The sequence below is a fragment of the Brienomyrus brachyistius genome, chromosome 18 (genome assembly GCF_023856365.1).
Source record: "Brienomyrus brachyistius isolate T26 chromosome 18, BBRACH_0.4, whole genome shotgun sequence".
Lineage (NCBI taxonomy): Eukaryota > Metazoa > Chordata > Actinopteri > Osteoglossiformes > Mormyridae > Brienomyrus > Brienomyrus brachyistius.
Genome location: NC_064550.1, coordinates 4,487,285 through 4,511,635, shown reverse-complemented (window position 1 = coordinate 4,511,635; position 24,351 = coordinate 4,487,285). Strand labels below are relative to the sequence as shown.

The window sequence follows — 24,351 nt, the reverse complement described above, 5'->3', positions numbered from 1 at the left end:
ACAAAAGCCATTAACAATGTCATATGTGAGGGAACCCAGCTTTTAGAAGGTAGGAAGAAAATATATATAGTGTTTGCTTATAGTAAATAAAGCAGTCACAAATGAGAGCAGAAAAACGACTACGCTACATGATAAACGATGAATTAGTGACACACCTTGAGCCTGTTGTTACCCAAGTACTCCCCATCCATCTTTTTGATGGCCTTGCAGACACTTGCAATGTCACAGTACTGCAAGAAAGCATACTGGGGGGCGCCATTCACTTTTTTAATATCGATGTCCTAGAAAAGAGAAACTTTCAATGGCAAGCCACACAGTTTCCTATATGAGCACAATGCATGAGCTACAAGCAGGCACATGCAAGAGGTTGCTCAACATGGACTAGAAACTTATACCAGCTAGCATGTGATTAAAAAAAAAAACTTGTATACCACTTGTATACAAAGTAAACAATATGGATTGCATGTCAGAGAACTGACAACCAGCGCCATAAATTTTCTGGGAAGATCTAAATATTAACACTAAAATGATTGAAATTTTCTTAGTGGGAGTCAATCATTTTTTTTTTCCAGTTTCTCGATGCACACATACCACAATCTCCCCAAATCGCTGGAAGATGTTGAGAAGGTCGTGGTAGCTAGTTGTCTTCTCCAGGTTGCCTATAAACAGTGTTCGTGTAGCTTTGGGATGAAATTCATCAATGCGCTCATCCAGTGGCCGGAACTCATTCTCACTCTCAGTCTCTGAGAGGTGTGATAGTGAAGGAGAGAAAACATGCAAACATCAGCCAACAGACAAAAGAAAATACTGCGAACCATAATAACAATAAAAAAAAAAACAGTAGAAACCAAATGATTCAAGGTTTTTGGAGGTAGGACGTACCTGGGCCATTCCAGGCAGTGACGTCAATTTGCATGCCAAAGAAAAGCTTTCCTTTAGAAGCACACAAGGCCTTCTCCTGGTCCTCCTGCTGTCGGAAGAAGACTAATCCATAGCGCTCCTCTGACGCTCCATGGATCTGCACTGACGTCACCTTCCCATACTTCTTAAACTCATGGAACAAGCCGTCCTTCAGGCTGGTGTCTGGTGGTCAGAGGTGGTCAATTGATGGTCTGTTTCATGAGATCTCTGTAATGATCAAAACCACTTACCATGGCCTTCCATGCTATGGGTACAACACGTAGCTTCCAGCAGAAGCGTTACACATGGAGAGGATATCCAGTTGCTCCAAATTTGAGCGTTCTCAGGTTTCTGAACATTATATTATATCATATATCACATGCACTTGAAAACTACCCTTACCAATACTGGCACCACAAACTAACAAGATTGGCTTGATTTAAAGCATTCAAAAGGGACAACATTGAGGATCGCCAACCACTCTGGCACCTCAACACAGAACTACTACAGTGTAACTCCAACTAATTCATAATTAACTAATTTATATTGTGCCAAACTACCACGAAGTGGAAAAGGCACAAATCAATGTAATGTCTGCAAAAAGCAACCACATGACACTACACAGGAGGGCATGAACTCACCTGTGGAGCGCACAGGAAGGTTCTGGACCTTAATGCCAAAACTTTTGCGAGGCTCATCCTTTTCGAGGGCTGATGGGGGCGGAGCAGAGGGGGCAGGCACTGCAGCTGACTGCACAGATCGTGCTGGAGACTCATCACTGGAGCTGCTGCTGGAATCGCTGCTGTCAAAGAGGCGTAAAGACCACTAAGAGCAGTATAGTCTGCACATACACAGGACATACGTCATCAGACCTACACACCAACATGTGCAGGTCCATCTACTCATCTGCCTTCCATCAGCTTATGCAGCACAGATTCACAGGGAGGTGGGGGATTGGAATCTACACAGGCAGCACAAGGCCCAAGTCAGGGAAGCACCCAGAATGAAGTGCAAGGGTACAGCAGGACTCAAACTCCAATGCCAGTGAGGCAGCAGTGAAACCCGTGTCACTGTGTCACTGCTACAGAAGTGCAATACACATGTATTGACTGGTCAATAAAACTATGCAATATTCCACACATTTATCAAAATCGAAGAACAACACACCGCTAAAGCACCAATAATGTCTCTTTAACCATTTCTGATGAGAAAAGGAAATCTCTTGCTGGAGAAAATGGTGAAAAGCTATGTTGCATTATAATTTAGGATTAACCCGGGATTATTAGTAAATTCAGTTTAGGGTTGAGTTGGGACAGAATGCATGTGTAGATCTATTTGGTTAAGACCAAGGGCAATGCATTTTACAATAGTTTTATTTACAGCAGTTAGATATAAGCAACATGAAAGGCAGACAGCCACAATCAGATGTGGATTTCACCAGATAACCAAACCAAAATCTATATCTACGCTACATTTCCAAAACAGAATAAAACAGAAAAGGGGGAGGGAAAAGCCAAAGCAGGCACCAAACGAACGAAAACAAAGGACATCCTACTGTATGAATGGGGGTTTAATGCAACCAACAAACAGCAAGACCTGAATATACAATAGCAAAGCTACCAAAATCCAGAGAGGGTTAGGCAGGTTCAGAGCCAATAAGCATACAAAAAGTCATAGGTCAGCTGGGATTTCAAATATTACATTACACACAAAGATACTACACAAAGGAGACAAATCATTTTTTTTATACAATTAATTTGTGAGGTGTGATTTTTAAGCAGAACAGACTATATACTTTGAACTATAAATTGCTTGAGTTCATCATTATGAACAGTGATGTTTATGTTTTGAAGCTTGTGGTTACATATGAGTTTTTTTTATATATATATACATATATAAACATTATTTATTATATAATATTGTGAGGTCGTTTATTAGAATTGGAGAAATCGGTATAATCATATCAGTCAGTAAAGCACTACAACTACTGATGTCTGCTTAGTTTTGTCTATAATATTATACTGCCTGATATTAAAAGATAGGAATTTGTTGGGTCTTTAAAATCTTCAAAATTTTCACATGGGTCACTTCCTAGTACAACTGCACACTTGTGAATGCAGATGCGCATGCTATTTTTTCATAGGTAAGACTAAGGAACATCCTTCAAGAGCAGTATTTCAGCAGCAAAAATATCTTGCCTGTACTTCCATGTTTAGCCTTAGTGTGGCACCCTCACATTGTTTTTCATGTGCAGTTAAACAGAAAGCAATTTCATATAGAGCTATACTGGTGGAAGGTTAACAAAATTCAATCACAGGCATTAAGCTGAGGCACATGATCCTGGCAAAGGCAACGGATCTCATCGGAATCGACTGTTGTTCCTACAACACTTGTGTTACATGGTTACATTAACCTCAGCTTTCTAAGAAGTAAACAATGGATACCTAATGCCACATAAACAATATGGTGTCCTTCAAAAACTTTAACATTAGGCTCCTCAGTACTGTGCAGGGAGTACTAGTGTAACGACTATGAATTTAATTCCTATTTTCTTCAATTACCATTTTGGTGATGTGTACCTCAGAAGGACTGTTATCCTGTTATTTTACTCAGTGGTAGGAGAAGACCTCTCATTCCCAAAGACGCTAGAAAACCCAATGCTGTATGGCTAGCTTGTTAGCACAGTAGCTGTCCCCTTTTACTTTCACTTTTGCTTCCACCGTGCATGGGCTCCAGTTGGAACAAAAGCTCACCACAGTCCCCCTTCTGTTCTCTGCACCCACAAGCTCAGCGAGGGCACAATTTTCTCTCCCTCTGGTTGCTTGTACATTTTTTTCATGCTCCTTCGCTCCCTCTTGCATCAATCTCGTGGTAAAAGCTGTCCGTCCCACTCCAACCCACACATCCAGGGTACTGCTCCCATACCTATCTTCCCATACCCCTCTCCTCCATCTATAGCCTGCACCATCTTTCGTCTTTGTTTTGCTATCAGTCTTGTGATGAATCTCAGAAACATTGGATTGTAGCTACTTTCTTATCAGCACAGTAGTATTGTGGTCCTGCCACGTAGGATGCAGTGACTGCAATGGGTTTTCCTTCTTTTCACCCCACCGATACTGTAAGCCCTTTCTCCCTTCTAAGCAGACTCGGCCCCCCCCAAAACACCACAGCACCCCAGCGCAGCCTGTGGAATAGGACGGACTGCCTGCAGTGTCTGGGCTGTGGGAGTGGGCAAGAAGCCAGTGGTGGCCAGAAATTTCCAGTTCAAACTGGATCACACGGGGGGGGGGGGGGGGCGGGGGGATACATACCCACCCACTCGCACACACAGAGGAGGTGGGCAATGAGAAAAATACATGAGGCGTCTCTGAAAACTCCCTAGAGCACTTTCATCCAATATGTCAGAACAGGAGAAATGGCAACAAGCCGCATGAACAAACCCAGGTCTGTACAGCAGTGAGAGGAGACGCTCACAAAGTTTCCTGGTACAACACATGAAGCATAGTGTATATTTTTGGACAAAAAATATGTTTTTAAAATCTTGAACAATATTGCTAATAATTCACATCCTATCATTTTGCTAAACATTACTTCAGGAGAAAACCATGACAGTATAGTGTTGTTTGTCCACAGGCCAATATTAACTACTGAATTTTTTCACAAGGCACAACCTCAAATGTACACAGTTTAAAAAACAAAAATGCAATTCTGAATAGAAAATGCTAGGTAATGTTGGCTGAACACCTTACTGAATCATACAGGGCTACACCACGGCCCCATCTACATAGATTTATGGGTCTTAACCACAAATTCACAGACATAATGGTAATTGCTGGTATGTGAAAAGCTTTAAAAGTTCTTCATAAACAGGTTAGTCAGATTTTAAGCGACGAACAGCTGCTTTTTAAAACAACCGCAGGAAAAAAAATATATATTCCACTTTTTCATTTATATTTAATTGTTGCTTTTTTAGATAAATAAAAAACGGAAAATACACCATGCACGTTGTTCATAATACTGATTAACTGCAAAGGCAGATATAACATTGTGTACCTGAGCTGAAGAAGGCCGTTGTCCAGAAGTGGGGGTTTTTAGAATAACAACGCTTTTAGCTATTCAGCCCCAAAATACTGTAGAGCATCCATGAATGGAGGTCCAGAGCTCCATGTTTTTGTTAGAGTCTGTAACATGCATTTGTACTCATTTATGACTCAGTCATAATGTTATAGAAAAAACTAAAAATGTAGCTTCATGTGTTCACTTAAGAAACAGGAAAATGAAAATGTGCTCTGATATTCACTGTTCTGAGTCTCTGTTAAATGTCTGGAAAGCACACATTTCAGAATATCTATCATTTTAACTCCAATAAGTCAAAATGGGGGGCGGCATGGTGGTGCAGTGGTTAGCACTGTTGCCTCACACCTCTGGGTCCCGGGTTCGAGTCACTGCCTGGGTCACATGTGTGCGGAGTTTGCATGCTGTCGTCGTGGGATTTCCAAAGACATGCTGGTTTCCTCTGGGTTCTCCGGTTTCCCCCCACAGTCCAAAGACATGCTGAGGCTAATTGAACTTGCTAAATTGCCCGTAGGTGTGCATGTGTGAGTGAATGGTGTGTGAGTGTGCCCTGCGATGGGCTGGCCCCCCATCCTGGGTTGTTCCCTGCCTCGTGCCCATTGCTTCCGGGATAGGCTCCGGACCCCCCGTGACCCAGTAGGATAAGCAGCTTGGAAAATGGATGGATGGATGGATGAGCCAAAATGTTATGACCACCCCCGTCCATTTCCATTTTCTGAAACTGCTTATCCTGTTCAGGTGGGTCTGGAGTCTGTCCTGGAGGCTGTGGGTGCAAGACAGGGAACAACCCAGGCTGGGATGCCACCCCATAGCAGGGCACACTCACACACCAGTCTTTTCCACGCACAAACATACACACACACACACACACACATACACACGAGCAGTTTGGTAACTTCAGTTGGCCTCAGCATGTTTTCAGACTGCGGGGGGGAACTGGAACACCTAGAGGAAACGACAACATGGGGAGGACGTGTAAACTCCACACACATGGAACTCTGACAGACACTCGATCCCAGGTCACAGAGGTGTCAGGCGACAGTGCTAATCACTGCTCAACCAAGTCGCCTCTATGACCACCCCCCTGTAAAGCAAAAAATGTTGAATATCTCATAAAAACACTGTGTGTCAAGGTCTGGGATATGTTAGCCAGGAAGCTAAGTAGGAAGCATTCAGTATTCATAGTCAACGTGTTGATAAGGCTTGATGGACTGTGTGCTGTGACACATTACCCCCCAGATCAATATCAGCCCAGATATTGTTTTTCCACAAAAAGAACGTTCTAGTTTAAAAAAAAGTTACCACACATAATAAACTAAAATTTGACAAACACCGTCCCTTAATCTGAAATTAAAATTAGGTTTTTAAACCTTAGATCAAATATCTGGCCAAATGAACAGTAAAAGTATTCCCATAACACAGAACTCCAGTAAAAAAAATGCTGCATTCAGAGTGTCTTCCCTTGTCAGTTCAGCAAAAAGTCCACTATGCAAACAATATCTAGTAAGCAAATGTAGTTTGCATGTTAGCAGTCCTATCCCTCGATGCTAGCTTATACCATGAGTACTGGAGACTTACTGCTGTGGATGAATGTAAACTACACCAAAAACCTGGACCATAAAACCAGCCAGTACCACACTGTCCTAGTTACAAATATTGCAACAATCATCTACTTTTCATGCAGACTTAGAATCTGCATAAGCCAAATATCCTCTAGGTTCTTGTAAAAAAAAACTCAAAACACAGTGAAATATAAAAAGCTTAACAAGTTAACAGATAACTTTTCATATTTGAAGTTCCATCAAAAAATATTTCTTAAGAGTATCACACACCAATGATCTGTGACTATGCTTCAATCTCATGTTCTTGTCTTGAGCAGAGCAGCCCTAATGCAATCAACCTCTGGCTAAATACAACATGGAACACTGAGAGCTATGGGGGGCACATCCAGTAGTAATCACTGCCACATGTAAGGCAAACTGCATTGGAGTGCAGCCCAGCAGCAATAAGCTAACTGACAAGTCAGGTCCTGAGCTCACAGAAACACACGCTTCATGATAAATGGGCCCAGGCTTGATGGCCTGAGCGGCGTTAATATTCATCAGAGTAATGGAGAAAAATGTGACTGATTCTTCATTTCCGCCCTTCATAACACACTATGCACTATATTCCACACTGCTACTTTTTTTTTATAAATTTATGAAAGCATTTTAATAATCACTCACTAGATTAAATATTACAGGGACACAACCATTCATCTTAATGTCAAAAATCATATTTAATTCTAAATTTAGAGTTCGTGTGTTTATCAACATTCTCGTATATTTAATAATTTCTGACAATTATTCATGTGACAAAACAGAAGTCAGACTCATCAGAACAATGAATGGCAGCTAGATGTGGGGGGATGTGAAATGATATCTGACAGATAACGGTATCCCAGCATCCTCAGCACTGAAGCCCCTTTCAGGCGTGTCACATACCTGCCGCTGCTGCTGCTGCTGGTGCTGCTGACGGAATCCGAGCTGGACGACCGGCTACCAGAGGCAGACCCGCTGGGGGAGCGAGGGGGCCGCGCCGCCTGGCTTGCCAGCCGCTGTGGGGAGGGGTTCAGCGACTGCGAGGAGTGCGGGGAGCGGCTGCGGCTGTGCTGGTACACGCGATCTCCTCGGCGCCCTCTTTCTTCACGATACAGGTCACGGTGAACCACACTGGCCAGAGTAAAGGGCTCACGAGGCCGAGCCTCATAGCGCGGCTCGGGGGTCTCGAAGCGGCCAGGACTGCGGCCGCGCGAGCCGTAATAACCCACCGGCACGGATGCAGACCCGCTTACTCCTCCGCCGGCGCCGCTCCCACCTCCGCTGGCATTGCCGCCGCTGGCCCCCGTTCCTCCAGCGCCTGGGCCAACCCCACTGGAGACCCCGCCCCCACCACCACCTGAGCCAGAGCCGGAGGCAGCTCCGGCCAGCGCACGCTCCCGCGGGTCACGGTAATAGTCTGTATCGTAGTGTCGCGGTCGCTCGAAACCACTGCCACCGCCGCCACCTCGTTCGTGGTGTCCATAGGCACTGTGATCATAGGCACGATCCCGACTCTCAGAGGTCCTGGGAGACACAGGGGTAGGTAGGGTCAGGAGATGGAGGGAGAAGAGAGGAACAATCCCATTACTGCCAGCTTAGATAGAAACCAAATCCCACCTACTAAAGCGGTATAATGCTAGACTGTCTGATCAAACATACATGCCTACATATGATCTATTACATTTTATACAACACATATAAAATACAGATTATAAAACCATCAATACACATGCACTAGGGTAAAGGATAATATACAAAATAAGACTAGAAAGGCCATTTACTACTCTAAAGAATGTAACTTTGGCTTTATTGTTCAAAAGTGTGTTGTGCCACAGTAGTCTGAACAAGCACAGCAAAACGCCGAATGATGCAGCAATATCTGTAAGAGTGCCCAGCAACAAATACTTTATATTTCGGTAAATGTTACTGGACATTATTCTAGTGATACAAGCTAAAAAGTAATACAAGAAAATGATACAAATGCAAAGTAAATCTCCAGTTACAGAAATGCAAACAAACTTAGTGTTGAACAGGATCTATCTGCTTTACAGTGTCCCCCAAAGAAGCCACATTTTACCTACATACGCTGTTATAAAAAAAGATAATAAATAACTATTTATAATAAATAAATATAATATTATAATTTATAATAATAAATATTTTTAGGACACGCAGAATTATTGACTGGAAATGATTCCCTCTTGCTGGTTTTTCCTAAGCATTTCAAACTATATGTTTCTCTTCCAAGTTTATGTTAACTTATGCACTGAACAAATGCATAAGTTCCACCATGTTGCACTTTAGCAGTAATACAGCCTGTATCTACAATGTCCATCCATCCATCCATCCATCCATCAATCCATTTCCTGTAACCACTTGTCGGATTTAGGGTTGTGGGGCGCTGGACCCTATCCTGGAGGTTACGAGTACAAGGCAGGGAACAACCCAATCACACAGCATTCATATACACATGCACACCTATGACATGTTTTTGGGCCGTGGGGGGTGGGGAGACCCGGTTACCCCGTGGAAAACCCAAGACGATGCGGGGAGAACATGTAAACTCTACACGCATGGAGCCAAGAGGAAGACTCTTTGTGCTAACCACTGCACCCCAGATAATCTACAATAGATGTTGATTGTAATCACAATACACTTCTAGAGCTGTCACTATATCAATAATTGCATAATCTACTGATTAATCTGATGGTTCATTGAGTAATCGTTTATAATATAATATGATATAATATATACATTGCAATTAGCGCGGAAGGAACCAACCAACCATTGCCATTACAGAATCGCTATTAATTAATGAAAAATGTTAAATAAATGACAAAACACTACGAGGTATACAGTACGTGAATATGCAGTTGTCGCAAGGACTGCGATAGTAAATTGGACTGAGATTAGTATTTAATTCTACATACCATCACACTGTCCAGGCATTATATGGCAGTATACAGTATTTTGACAGTATTTTCAAAAGCAGTGTTATTCCAGTATTTATCTTAGAAATGATAAGATTTGCTGAATGGAGATCAATAGATTTTGCTAAAACATTTTTATCCTTCATAGGACAAAGTTTAGCAGGTTTTACAATTTTAATGATTGTTCTTTTTCAAGATGATCTGGTATTTGTTTATAAGTCAGTGTAATGTTTACCCCCACTGTTTTGCATGAGTTCTGCATGCGCTCAAGACAATTATAATTATTCTCCTCCATGCTGTCGGACGCACTCATTAGACTGTGTGGCAAATTTGTGAGAAATTTAACAGAAATGAGTGAGAAGGAGAAAAGTGAACAAAAACTGGTCACCAAAAGACATCTGTCTTCCGCTGTATGGAAATATTGTAGATTCTATAGAGAAGAAATTCAGCAAAACCATGCGATTTGTTGGCACGGCCGTGTCAGCACAACTCACAGCAACATCACCAACTTATATGACAGACTCTACTGGTAGATCATAAGTTCTATCTGGCTATTTTTAATTAGGGTAAATTTCCAACTCCTTTCTTTTTTTGTTTTAATAAATATCACAATATTTATTGCAAAAAAATCACATTGCGATATCTGAATTTTTTCCAATATCGCGCAGCCCTAAACAATACCGAGGTAAAAAAAAAAAACATGATAAATCATAAATTCAAGTTACAGCGATTACAGCTGAACAAACTTGTCTGCCACATATTAGTTATTAGTTAGTACTCCTGGTACTTGTTTGTATGTTCACAGCAAAGCTGCTAGAGAAAGTGTCCAAAAGTGAGTGCACTAGCTGGCTGTGTAACATTGACCTTTTTATTTATTTCATCCCAAATCATCCCAAAGGGGTCCAAGTGTGATGACGTCATCACTTTCTACATTCCCTCCTCTTCCTTCTTCATCAAATAATTGAAACAGGGTATTTACAATGAGTGCATTGCTTGACGTTTAACCAAAAATTATAAAGTATTGGTTGTTCAAAAACTTTTGACTAGCAATGCATTACTATAATTTTCAACTTTTTGGAACATATTCATTTCACATGAGAAATTCTCATTGAGCCGTAAGACAGAAATACGAATCTAAACTTAGATTGGCCTTAAAATGGTTTTAAAATGGTTTAAAGGGTCTAATATCAATATTCCTGTTTAAGAACCAGCCATCAATCCATTCTCTACAGCCATTTGTCCTATTCTAGGTTAAGCCAATGGGAATAAAGCAGGGAAGAACCTTGGATGGGGTACCAACACACTGTAGAGCGCACACATCATTTGCAAGCTTGCAAATTAACCGTAACAAGTTTTTGGACCGTGGGGGGAACCGGAGCACCCATGAAGGCATATTGGAGACTGGTGGTTGAGGTGTGAGGTAACAGCGCTAACTACTGCACCACCACATCTTCCCCATGCTAAGCCAATGAAACCTAAATGGCACTTCCTGCTATCATCAATACCTAACACACCCCCGACAGAAACACAAAGAAAAAGACTGTTGGGAATCTAGTGAATTAGGTACACAAGCTTATCATTACTCTATAAAGATTGTTCAGCAAAGTAAGCTACTAAATCAAAAAATTAAATGGCCGAAAGGCGACAATGTTTAAAAGGACATTATGTAATTTATAGCCTAACACTCGACAAAGTTTTTTATGTTTGTATAGAACACATACAGCATTTACACTTGCAAGAAGCATAAAATGTTACATGCTGTACTGAATTTTGAATGTAATATTGACAGAATTAATGATCATCAGGACAGCGGTATAACTGCACATTTAACTTTCTGATACTGTTTACCTATTATATTCTTAAAAACTAGAATACAGCATATACCTTGAGACCTACACCATGCTAAAAGGTATGAGGTGGGGACTGTTGCAAAAAACAAAAATGTAGCATTTGGCTGTAGATACAGTAAAATGATAGACAGACGTTTAGTGTCAAAGTCCACCTTTTAGATGTTTAGCAAAATATACTGGAAATGCAACATGGGAAAGACAGAAGAATTCTAACACTACCTAAAAAAACTTATCTGATGCCAGTTAAACTCGCTTTCACACCAAAGTTCCAGAACCTGATCCTGGTTCACAAGTTCCTAGGCTGTCTCGACTTGGAACTTTTGTAGCTCCTGCCACTTTTGTGTGTAGTTTTCACATGATACAACAAGAACTGGGAGCTTTATGCTAAATAAGTATGGGAGAGGCAAAAAGCTCATAGGTTAAACTTCACACAATTTCATGCAAAACTACACAGCTACCAAAACAAAACAACGGAGGATAAATAAATCATTTTGTTAGTTATTGGGGGAACCAATTGCAATCAAAATGGAACACAGCCCTACGTTTATATTTTACTTCTATCATCCACAACATGTTCATGATTCTTATTAAATCTAGTCAGCAGATTGATGTTTCATTTTCCACAAAAAAAAATTATCCCGCTTATAAGTGCTGGCAAGTTTCACACAGGCGATATTAGACAAAAGCATATCCATCCCATCCATCCATCCATCCATTTTCCAAACCACTTATCCTACTGGGTCGCGGGGGGGTCTGGAGCCTATCCCGGAGGCAATGGGCACGAGGCAGGGAACAACCCAGGACAGGGGGCCAGCCCATCGCAGCAAAAGCATATTACTTATTGATTAAATTTTATGAAAACGCAAACAAAATTATTAAGTGATGCATTGAATCTAATTAAGGTAAAAAAATAATTCCATCTGACGAACTTTTTGCTCTGCTGCAACTCTTCCACATGACTTCCAAGTTAGAGCTGGTGCTTGTGGTGAACTAATCAACAAGCTATCGCTGTACCTAGTTGGTACTAAAAAGGGTTCTGGAACTGCCTCTGAGGAGCTACAATCGCAGTATGAACACAACAAAAGTCCCTGGTTCCAGAAAAAGGTTCTTGTTCCAGAAAAAAATTCCAGCAGTGTGAAAGCACCTTATATTTTCCCTTCTGAAGCTCTAAACAAGAGGAAGTCAGCCTTAAGACTCAAACTGCATTTACCTCTTGTGGAATCACAAAATGACACAATACAAGAAGTTTGTTTCTCCACTGCCAACACACCCTCATAACAACTTGGCTAATAGCAGGAACCATTTGGCCGGGAACCACTTTCACATTTTTATTTAGCAGATGCTTTTATTCAAAGCGACATACAATTTTTGAGAAAGCAGGGTCAACCAGACCCTGGAGCAACTGGTGTTTAAGGGCCTTGCTCTGGAGACCAACCATAAACCCTGTCTGCAAATGCAGGGATCAGAGCCTGATCACAGGCACAGTGCCCCAGTCCACTGACCACACATGATCCCCACTTTTAACAGTTTACTTCCAGTTTACTGTTGAATCCTGTTGAAGTCAAAGAGTGTTTCACTGTTGGATGATTTTTTCAGAAAAGTGGTTTTCAGTGAATATAAAAGACATTACTGTATGCCGTTGGAACAACAATGTATTCACCAGATGTGACCCAACACCCTCCCCCGATCTAATCCCTACTCCTCCCACACTCCCCAAACACTGCAATCCCTACCCCCTTTACATACGCTCCCCGCCTCTCCAAAAATCTGTATTAAAATCCCAACTTTTCTCAATGTAACCAGATTCACCAGATCTGCATCTGTGACTGAACATGATAGGACAGGGGGCTGAGCAGGGGGTCCCCTGCAATAAATTTCACAAACCAACTCACAGATTATAACTGATAAATTTCAATGGGTGAGAGGGAGGGAGTGGCAATAAAAAAAAAAAAAGCATATACATACTTTTTACAAACTTCTCAAAATCAGTTTGAGAACCACTGACCTACACAATGTTCACAGGAAGTTTGAAAAACATCCATTAAATACTTTTATAGTCAACATAATGAATAAAAAATAACTGATCCATACGATAAAAATAATTTTGTCAGTTATAGGACTACAATCTTCGTTGGATGGGCAGCAAATTGGCCTCAGTAACTCGTGGATTCATAATGAAAGCTAAGGAATGCACTCTTTAAGGAACATGCTCCTAATTCATCTTATCTGTTTCATCTGTATCTGACAGAAATGCATTAAATAGCAAAAGGTTCAATTATGAATGGTATTGAAAAACCCAAAAATATCGCAATTTGATGTTTTTCATTATCGTTCAGCCCTAAAGAGGTATGTGTTCATTTTTTTGGGAAGAAAGGAGATCTGCCAATATTGGTTGGGACTTGACCCTATTTCCGGCATCCTTGTTTATTGCTACTGTGCTGACAGTATCAAGTAGGGACTACTTGTTGATACACTCAACTCACGATTCGATACGATTCACAATTCTGAGTTCACAATACGATTTTCTCACGATTTTTTTTAACAGAATGAGCTGCAGACAAATGTATTCAAAAACATTCCTTTGTTTATCTTTCTAAACTGTGTCATCTTCTTGACAGTGCAACTGAAACTGAATAAAATACTGTTAAAAAAATCCCAAATCAAAAAAAGTAAATCAAAAAAATCTTCAAATAAATGGTAACCCTTTACATTAATTGCATCTTCATAATACTTTTATATTGCATTCATAAAACGTTCAGTACACCTTCATAATGTATTCATTAAGTATTCAGAAATCATTCATAAACATCATGCTTGTATACCTTTACATCCGAACATCCCTTTACAACTGTAATTTATATTAATAACATACATTATATAATAATAACAAACATTATAATTGCATAATTATGTAATGTTTGTTATTAATGTATATTAAAGCTGTTAAGGGATGTTAGGATGTTAAAGTGTACTTGCATGCTGCTTATGACCTTACTTTGGTGCCGTTGGACATGCTGAAGCATGCTCATTGTGCTATTTGTGTATGTTATCAGTCTTTTACAATGTTTGTACCCAGTTTTTGTTTTGTCTGTGCTTTTCTCGCCATTTTCGTTTGTGATTATCGGAAAGCTAAAATGCTGCCACATGCCCGCTTTAAGATGGGACGGTGCGTCCTCAATTTCAAATTCGCTCGCCATCTTGCGTTCAGTCAAAACCAAAAACTAATGTACGACGTTGACGTGAATACACAGTGACATCAGACATCGAACTGACATCATGAAATCAAATGTAATATTACACCAGTTATTCTGTTAAGTAAATTACCATGAAGCACTCCTAAAGTAGCGATTCATTTTCCACATCAGCCAGTTTAAACTGTCATACATTTACATCCATTTTTAACCGATTCATCGTTACATGCCTGGTATCAGGTGTCTCCCTTACCTTCCTTTGCTGCCACTTAGCACTGTTGCTTCATTTTTGAGGCAATTTTTGTCAAAATAAACATATTAATAAGATCCATCAAATACCATCCACTAAATATCACATTTACAAGGCTAAATGTCATCTGCAGTCACTCTTCTGTTTGCTGCCACTAAGTGGCACTGCTTCAATTTTACAGTGATTTTTTTAGGGCAAAGTTAGAAAATTATCCTACAAATACTTCTTCAGTTATGCTGCTAGCATGTGAAAACTGCCATAGTCTTTGCTATCATTATGCAGTGTACTTCAATTTTGGGACAATATGTCTCAAGATTTCATCAGTTTCAGTGCTCCACCCATACAATGCATCTGTAAAGCTTGAAAAAAAATCCATCAAATACTTTTTGAGTTATTACTCTAGCTATACATTTTCTGCGGCAGCAGCAGAGAACTGGTCCCAAAACCATACAGTTTAATTAATCCAAAATTAAGAAAACAAGTACAATTATTTCTCATGGTTTACATGTAAACACTAGAACCTTATTCCAGATACTGGTGCTTAAGTCTTTATGAACACCTCTACAGCTATACTATATTTAATTTATTAAGCATACATCTTATTTGTTTTGGTAAAGTTATATCAATGGAACAGTACAGATTAGTAGCCTAGTTCTAGTAGATAACCCAGATCTAATTTACCTAATTCTATAAGAATTGTTTTGTTTAGCATAAAACATTTCTGCTTGGCTGGTAGCAGAATAATGGACAGACTGGTGGATGCACATCTAAGAACAGCCTTAACGTATTGATCAGAGAGCACCAACATCAATGTCTATTACTAGTATAAATGTACAGAAAACACCCAATATGTTTAAATTCAGAAGAGCCTAACAAAGTTTAGTGACATCAGTGGACATATATACATCAACTAGCTTATACTAACATATACCCATTGCTTAACTGGCACCAGACATCATCCAGCTATGTTTAAACTATTATTTTATAATATTTTTTTTTACTATTTGTGCCACTGATTTGACATCTGATTATCATATATGACTTCCTCAGAAAGAGAACTAAAAGGATGTTGAGGCAATCTTTGTGAACCAGGCGCTATAGCGATGGCCCTGAGATTTGCCGAAGTGAAACAGGTTGCATCCGGAGGCTCAGTAGATCTATCTGACCGCTGTCCTGCTCTCATGCTAATCTCAGCCGCCCCCAAACAATGCTGCAACTCCCCACCCCCCCCCCCCACCTCTCCAGCTGCACAATCCCAAATCTAACGTGCTACCAACCCAAGAGGGAATAATGTACTGCCGCCTTGCAGCAGAGTGCAGATGGACACTGTGGAAAACTGGAGCTACCCGTGAATGAGAGAGAGAGGTAAATAACGAGAGGCACTGAAATAGCAAAGGTTGCAAGACTGGGGACAGTGAGGGAAGTGCATAAGGCAGGCATGTGAGAAGCTGCAGCCCTTACAGCCTCTTTTACTGCTACAAGCTACTACTGTTAGTGAGGGAGACAGACAAATGGATAGAGGGGCAAAGCTGAACAGGGTTAAGGAGGGGAGCTAAAATACACAGGGCAGGACATACCAACCTTTTCCAGACAGCAGTAACCCGATTTATAATCCCAAATACAAACTAGGCAGACAGAATTTTGTGAGCAAAAAAAGTAAAATACAAAAGTAAGATGGACATAAAAATGGAGCAGAAAAGCAAGAAAAGCAAAAAATGCAGCTGCCTTTCAACAGTAGTAATCCTCATTCATATAAAAGAGCACTTGTTGCTTGGAGGGGCTGAAACATTAACTAATCCACAAAATGTCAATCTTCCATTTTCATTGCTTCTTGGTGAAATTGGGTAAAAATGGAAAACATTTCACAAAATAGTTTTCCAAGAAAACATACAGTTCCAACAAAAAATGTATGGAGATACAAGTTTACGTATATAAATCACTGTATGTGGCAACAAAAGGGAGTAAAAAAAAATAATGAAACATGAAAAAAAAATCATCCACTTTGCAGCTGACAGCCCAAGTCAAGCACATTTACAAATGTACATCGGAAAAAAAAATTGTTTTTAAATCTCAATTGACAGTTCTTAAGTAACGTCTTCCCAATGACAGCAGTAAATCCATCTTCTACCCTCAGTCCAAATATTGCAAACTCCAATAGTGATTATACAAGCTGCAACATGTTCCTCCATTTAGCAAAGTAAGCTCCATTAAAAGTTTTTCTACAATCCCCAGGCTGGAAGTGTTGGTGGCAGCCATTGTCATACATTATCTCAGTCTGTTACAATAATCCCACCTCAAACTTTTGAGTTTTGTCAGGTCCATTTTCTCTGCATTTCACAAATCCAGAGGGATAACATGTCCTTAGCATATCTCAGCAGATTGGCCAAATCTCCACCATGGCAGTTACAGAGGACAAGTAGGTTGGATGTATCATGGGCTTTTAGAAGGCAAAGATTTTCTCAGTTCTCTATAGTTGCATCCATAGTTCAATATCCTGGTACATCCAGGAAGAATTTGAGTAATCCAACAGGAAAAAAAAACATAGCACCAATACCATCCATGGTGAAATAGAGACTTCTTCCTTTTCTGTGATGGTTTCTTCAACCCCACCACAAAAAAAGCACTTCCCAAAAGATTGTTCTTTTGTTTTATATGATCCGACTTAGTTCTCCATCTTGTTCTCTTTACCCAGTACTTTCTTAAATTCCACATTTTGTTCTCAAACAATTAAACAGAAATAAACCATAAATAAACCAAAGGGGATTTAAAAATGAAAAATGAGTCATTTGCTCACTTTGTTTTTCTGTCTTTTTTTTCTTAATAAAGAAATAAATGGCAAAAGTCACATCATATATTTGTGCCCTGTCACCAGACAAATAATTCCAGAGAGAAACTGCAAACCCACAATACCGCTCACATACGCCTGAATATCCTTGAACGGCCAATGAAAATCCAGCTGAGGTATACATATCCTGGGAATATTATCCATGAAAATCCAGACCATGACGGAACTGAAGGTCATAAGTAACCAGGCCATCGTTAAGAGAAGTGCAAAATCGGACCTGTTTTTGCTTATCCAATTCATAATTATATACATATATAGATATAAATATGAATTTTGAGTGTTCTGGTTTGAAAACAAAAGAAGTATGATATTAATCCACCATGTGTTGTACTGTACTCCATATCAGGTGATCCCAGAAATGGCCACTGGGGGCTCCCTCCTGCATCCAAACATCCCTGGACACTTACTGTATCCACAACTTGCCCTGGATTTTCCACAAATGTGACATTCAAAGCATCCAGTAAATTTCATGTAGGGAATTCCCAGTAACACAATATGCTGCATAAATACTTATATGAATGTACACAACCAATCAATACACAAAGTTGCCTTTTCCACTCTCACACATACACAAACATACACATAAATATACACGTATTAAACACATACAGACATGTATGTGTACACACGATGTACATTTCCCCCGTGACTATTAATCCTTCATCCCAGAGAATTCAAAAGGTATTCCTTACACTTACAATTAGTTTCAATTTGTCTTTCCCCCACCTCCCCATTCATCAGTCCCCCAGCCCCCTTCTTGCTTTCAGTGTAACAACCATTCGGATTCCACTTCCCTCAGGTAATCTTTGTTGACTTACCCATCCAGTCTGCGCTCATAGCGTGCCTCTCTGCTGTGGAGAGACGCCGGGGGACCGTACACTGGCCCCCCTGCTGCCCTCGCGAACCCCGAAACATCCCGACCGCGAGAGCCTATGGATAGGCTATCGTCCAGGCCACGTGCGGCACTCGGGATGGTCCCAGGTTCATTATAGTCGGTGCGCAGATCCCTGTCTCCCATCTTGTTGATGGAGTTATGTGCTTTTTGGGCGCTCTTAATGTCCACAAAATCCACAAAAGCCGCCACGCCGCCCTCCGACCCCCGCTTGGGGAGGACCTTGACACTCTCCACCCTCCCATACCTGCGGAAGAAAAGTGGACACAGAGGCGGTTGACGCATGAACAAAGGAGGAGATGTTGAAAAATGTTTGCCTAACACGAATGATATTTCACAGACCACAGAAACTAGACCAGGCTTTTCTAAAATTTGGATAAACATAAAATGTAATTTTTTAGGTGAACTTTAAACAAAAGACATTTTCATCATAGTGTAAATTAAAGTTATATGGGATATGGTTTGAAAAAAATAAAAAGGCAACTGAGGTTTCACTTTCAAAGTGCAGTCATTAAGTTCATAAACTTCCATTACAAAAAAGAGAACAGAAAAATAAAACATTAGAACTATCTACAAGGTGCCCTACAAGATGGCTAAATAAAGCCAAGTGCCATCACTACTAAAATGTTTTGCAAAAAAACACCATAAAAGTAAAACATCCTGTCTGATTTTATAAAAATGACATTCCCAAATCTCACACTGCATTCACCGCAGATTAGGTCCAGCTATAAAATGTTCTAAGAACAACTGAAAAGCACCAATTAATGACACCAATAACAATGAACATTACAGCTACGGGGACTACAGCGTCAAGCATCAAAGTCCTATCAAAAGCCAATACTTTGTTGTCTCCAACGGTAAGCAAGAGATTGCAGTTGTATTCTTCTTGCAAACCCAACAAGTATGGAGGCAGTGCCACCGTCCAATGATATCATGTAAATAAAAGATTACATCAGCATTTCCCAATCATAATTCTAACTAAGACTCTGAGGCAGCCGAGTGACAAACAACAGCCACTTGGGTAGAGAAAGTGCAGCGAGACAAAAGAGACAGTTATGCAGTCATATAGATCAGGGGCTAAGGGACTGGTCAAATGGACTCTACTGCGGGGCTCTGTTCATGGCAAGATGGTGCCAATATTGCACGACAGAGCTGTCTGGCATTTTAACCAAATGAATCTCAGAGCATTTCTTACACAAAAGATTTACAATGACGCCAGCACCAGAGAAACAATGTGGAACTTTAGAAACATCCGAACATTTGTTGATTCTATGGATTATAATGAAACACAATCCAGTTTTATAAGCAATTTCTCATAAGTACAATCAGTCATTGATAACAGTCATGTGCATTTATTCAGCTTGCCAGCTAATGTGTTCATAATATAGGGTTATCTACTTATCAGTCGGTCTTTAATGGACCAAACAATTTATTTGGATCTAGATAACCAGATTTTAATACTGTGTATATACCCACAGGAAGTCAGTAATTTGAAGGAGCATTAAGCTAAAAATACTATACACACACACACACTACAAATACACTGGACAAAGGGTTAATATGGTACCTTGCATTTTGTCATACAACTTCACTAAGCAACAGTAACCAAGCAACTAGAGGCAAAACGCCAACACTAAGGATATTAAGAACATAGAATCATAAATTTTAATGTGTATATGATATACAAATCTAAAGAAGAGATTTTATTGTACTGTAAGTAGGCTTATTGATCCATGTACATCTACACTAAAATAATAATTTCATTTTGAACAGATGCCTTGATGTATGGCTGTTGCTTTGGATACCTTGAAAAACATACTTTTAATTTAACAATCAAGCAGTCGTACTATAAGACGTGTGTCAGAAATCCTCATTCAATGTATATTAAAATCGCATCATTATTAATTAGACATGAACTGACTATAAATATAGCCAATTTTGAAGAATATCCTTCATGTTTATTATATTCAGTACTACATTAAGTTCTTTGTGGTTTTTGATTTTTTTTTTTCAACAAAATGGTCAGACTGCATAATCATGTCTGAAGTGTGTGTGTGTATTAAGCCTAGCGGATGCAATGAGGTGCTGGGTCACAATTTTGCCGTTTCGTTTGCGGTTTGTTTTCCCAAAGCTGACCGGTTCCCACACTGACTTGACGATCCTCGACGCCATTTTCTAAGCCCATTCACACTGCTTACTCACCATCCCTTCCCCCACCTCCGACATCTCCCTCCCCTGCATTCTCCTGGCACGCTTTAGCGCTTCCCCAGCCGTCACTTGAGACAAGGCAAGCAGCATTTCACTGCGAGACGGCGCAAGTCCTCTTAAGTATTACACTCAGTTTTATTACCCCGTTGCGTGCGACTTTCGTAACAATCGTTTAAGACTCCACAAAAAATGCATTTATAAAAACCGTAAACATAAGAGAAGGCGTTGCATCCAAATGACAGCAAAGAATACAGAGGCAGAGAATACCTATAGCTTTCTTCGAAGGATGAGAATACACTCATTAAATTTAAAATCGCACATTTTTGCAAGCTCCCCCATATAATCAGATATGACTAGCTAATAGTTCTAATAATTGTATTGCTACAAAATAGCCCTGGAGTCAGAAACCTAGGAATGATGTGCTACTGAATAATGACATACATTCACTATAAAAGATTTTTTTGTTTAGCCTACAAGGTACACCCTATTAAAATCCGTTTTAATGTTTCAGTCCAACTAAAACCCGAATCTTCCTCAGAGTATTTTTTTCAGGCGCGTTGCTCACTGCTCTGTCGGTCAGATCAGATTTTAATAAACCGGTTAATTACGGCATTATATACGGAAATTAGCTGCAAGAAAAGGCACCACACATGGCTGTGTCAAACAATATGTGCGATGCTGCAACCCCTAAGTATGTCTTCCCGTCGTCAAAGGCTACGAATAAAATGAACTTAATGGACATTGCTGGCTACATCGATTATGTCACAAGACATTGCAAAACCAGAAATGTATTTCGTAAGTGCAAGTATCAAATAACAAAAAACAGAAATATATTTAAATAAGCAACCTATAAATCGCCGTTAGCCTATAAAGTTGCTTTAAGACATCACAGGGCGATCAGTTACATTTTCTCAGTACAAGTGGCTAGCCGCGAATCTAACCTACAGAACATTATTCAACCTGGTGCAAAGCGGACGACAACGCTCTTTTATTTAAAAATCTAACGTTTGTTTACAATCGGTTTAAGCCCCGTAACATATTTTACTGATAAACTAATGCAATGTTATCTTAATAGCAAACTCATTGATAAAACTCATCCCAAAACGTGTAATTAATAAAATACAGAGGGGGGAACATTAAGCATTGGGGAAATTGTACTTTTATGCACAACAATATGCACGAATTTCTTGATCACCATCAAAACAGTAAAGTAGTCCCTTTTTAAGACAAACGTACAATTTCGAGCACACATTCCAATGGAATAATTCAATCCGCAAGTCTTTCCTTCCTTCCACATCTCTCAGCATCAGTAACACAACACCAGATCAGACCTCTAAGTTTTAAACAAACGTTACTCAATGTTTTCCTTTCACAAAATAAAACTAGTGAACATTGCACGGTCACTTTTACTTACGGGCTTTCCCTGACTTAGTGCGGACCCTGCGACTTCCATGCTATATGTGCTTAAGTCTCCAGGTCCGCGGAAACAAGGCATGCAGATGCAGATAGACTGAGAGTGCTCGCGTTCTGCTATGAATCATAGTATTATTGCGATGTTATACATTTCATTCCGAAAGGGAACGGATTTTAAGGACCACATCGCAGAGTGCACCTGGAGGTTTAACGTTGTAACTCTGAGCAATCTGACATCTTTTAGGATCGACGTCTACCTGATGCCAGTCTTTTTAGGCAGTCTACATTCATATTTATAACATAACCAACGACAGATCCTAATCATATAAAGTTCATATCCGCTTAAAGGTAATCAGATCAAAATAATTTCTTCAGTTTGCCATATTTTCCATATCAATAAAGACCAATATACTGCGAGTTAACGATCCTCGCGGTTTCCTCGCCGACTTTGATGACAGTGGTCACCCTTAGGTCGACAACACCTCTGCCATGTATAATTCTCTTTCTGACTGAAAACAAGGGTTCTGTCAGCACCACGTGAATCTACCTAAAGCAACATCAGTAGTTCGTTTTAGATGGCTCACAGAGAAAAGGTGTTGACTTGCTAGCTGTCTGCCTCTTGTAGCTCTTACGACCTGGCAAACTTTGCAAAACGGTACTCAACGTTCAAATTTGGAAATGTCAACAGTAGCAGATAAACATGCAATGGTGAAGTATATGTATACAGTTTAAAATATATGCACACTTCACGTATTTGCAAACAAGATGACCGCGAAACCTCTGCAAATGCATGAATAAATGCATATATAATATTTAGTTCTCTGACCAGTACCGCGTTGAAACCGTGTTACAGGAGACGCGTCACATGCTGCTTCGTTTCTAATGCAGTTTTCATCCTGGATCCTACATATTCAGTACTGAATACAGTATTTATTCCTCACAAATGAGCTGGACAGCTACCTAGTTGTCCCACGTATTCTTCGACAGACCTTTCTGACTAGCAGGCTGTGGGGACTATTAGATGGTTAGTCAACTAGCCTACGTTCAGTCCTCCTTCCCGGTACTCAGATTAGTAAGTGGTAAACAACACAAGTACAAAACGTTTAAAATGCATGTAGGTTCGCAACAATTTCTCCAAGTCTCCATATTCTGGCAGCTACACATTTCTCACGACGAAGCGAGTAACTAGTCCCCATCCCCACGAAGCGCCAAGAGAAAGGCATCCATGCACAGGAGCTAGCTGCTGCCTGGCTAGTACGTTTTTACAATCTTATTTTTGTAGCTAACGAGCTAAGCGTTAACTCACCGTTTGAAATGTTCGATAATTTTCTCCTCTCGCACATTTTCAGGTAAATTCCCCACCCATAGGTGTCTGGTTTCCCGGACCATAGTGTGCGTCCGTGTCCCCCGTTCATACAGATATGTTTTATTACGTTTAACTCCTATCCTTTTGTATGTTCTGAGTAAAAAATCAAACACAGAGAGATTTGTGTATAGATCATCAACGGCTTGCTGCGACCCGATGCCACCATTAGTGCTCTCGCTATGTGTGTCTGTGTGTGTGTGCCTGTGTGTGTGTGTATGTGTGTGTCTGTGTGTGATTCTCCGCTTGCGAGCGGCGTGCTCCCTATGTACGAGAACGCGCTTTGTTCCAGTTCCCGTGCTAGGGCGCGTCCCCGGTAAGAACCATATCTGTATTTTTTTAGGATGCGGAAATCTTTCTCATTGACTTACAAGCCTAACAGCATATACTGTGACATCGGCAAATGCAATTAAAACGTGATTTTCACGTTTTAGACGTGACCTGTCGTTTAATTTGCATCTAAAGAGAAATAATGATTGGATTAGCTACACTATGGAGCAGGGGAGTTTCTAGCTATTGAAAAGATCAGAGGCTAACTCAAGTTTACCTGAGGCTTGACTTTTTTATTTTTGAAGGAGGATAATTGGTATCGGGGCTAAAATACTCGGGGCTATAGCCCCGAGTGATCGGACCAACGCCCATGCTATGGGGGAAACACATAGCTGAAATAATATTTTGTAATTTTAAGTAGTACCAAACTGTCACTGAAGCAGGAAAAATGCATACGGCTTCATGTGAAGTTCATCAGGCCTCGATCCGCATAATGGGAACGTGTGTGAGCCGACAGCTACAACAACTTCTTTTCATTTGATAAAACCCCTTGATCATCTCTTTCATTCAGATATGCAAAATAAT

The 24,351-nt window shown here is 40.3% G+C and overlaps 1 protein-coding gene across 3 annotated transcripts in view; it reads right to left on the bottom strand.

Annotated features, from left to right (window-relative positions):
• Window positions 1-23,750, bottom strand: part of spen (spen family transcriptional repressor) — a 37,031-nt gene extending 13,281 nt beyond the window's left edge. Inside the window, exons 1-7 of one of the 3 annotated variants that reach the window (XM_048983666.1) lie at window positions 23,440-23,750; window positions 18,439-18,759; window positions 7,458-8,078; window positions 1,542-1,702; window positions 883-1,083; window positions 592-743; window positions 156-281 (exon numbers count right to left, since the gene is read on the bottom strand). In XM_048983666.1, coding sequence (XP_048839623.1) covers window positions 156-281; window positions 592-743; window positions 883-1,083; window positions 1,542-1,702; window positions 7,458-8,078; window positions 18,439-18,759; window positions 23,440-23,522 — 1,665 coding nt within the window. In that variant the 5' untranslated portion in view covers window positions 23,523-23,750. Of the gene's footprint in view, window positions 1-155; window positions 282-591; window positions 744-882; window positions 1,084-1,541; window positions 1,703-7,457; window positions 8,079-18,438; window positions 18,760-22,134; window positions 22,332-23,439 lie in introns of those variants that run through there. The other 2 variants (XM_048983667.1, XM_048983668.1) reach the window with 2 other exon arrangements.
• Window positions 23,751-24,351: the final 601 nt, after the last annotated feature.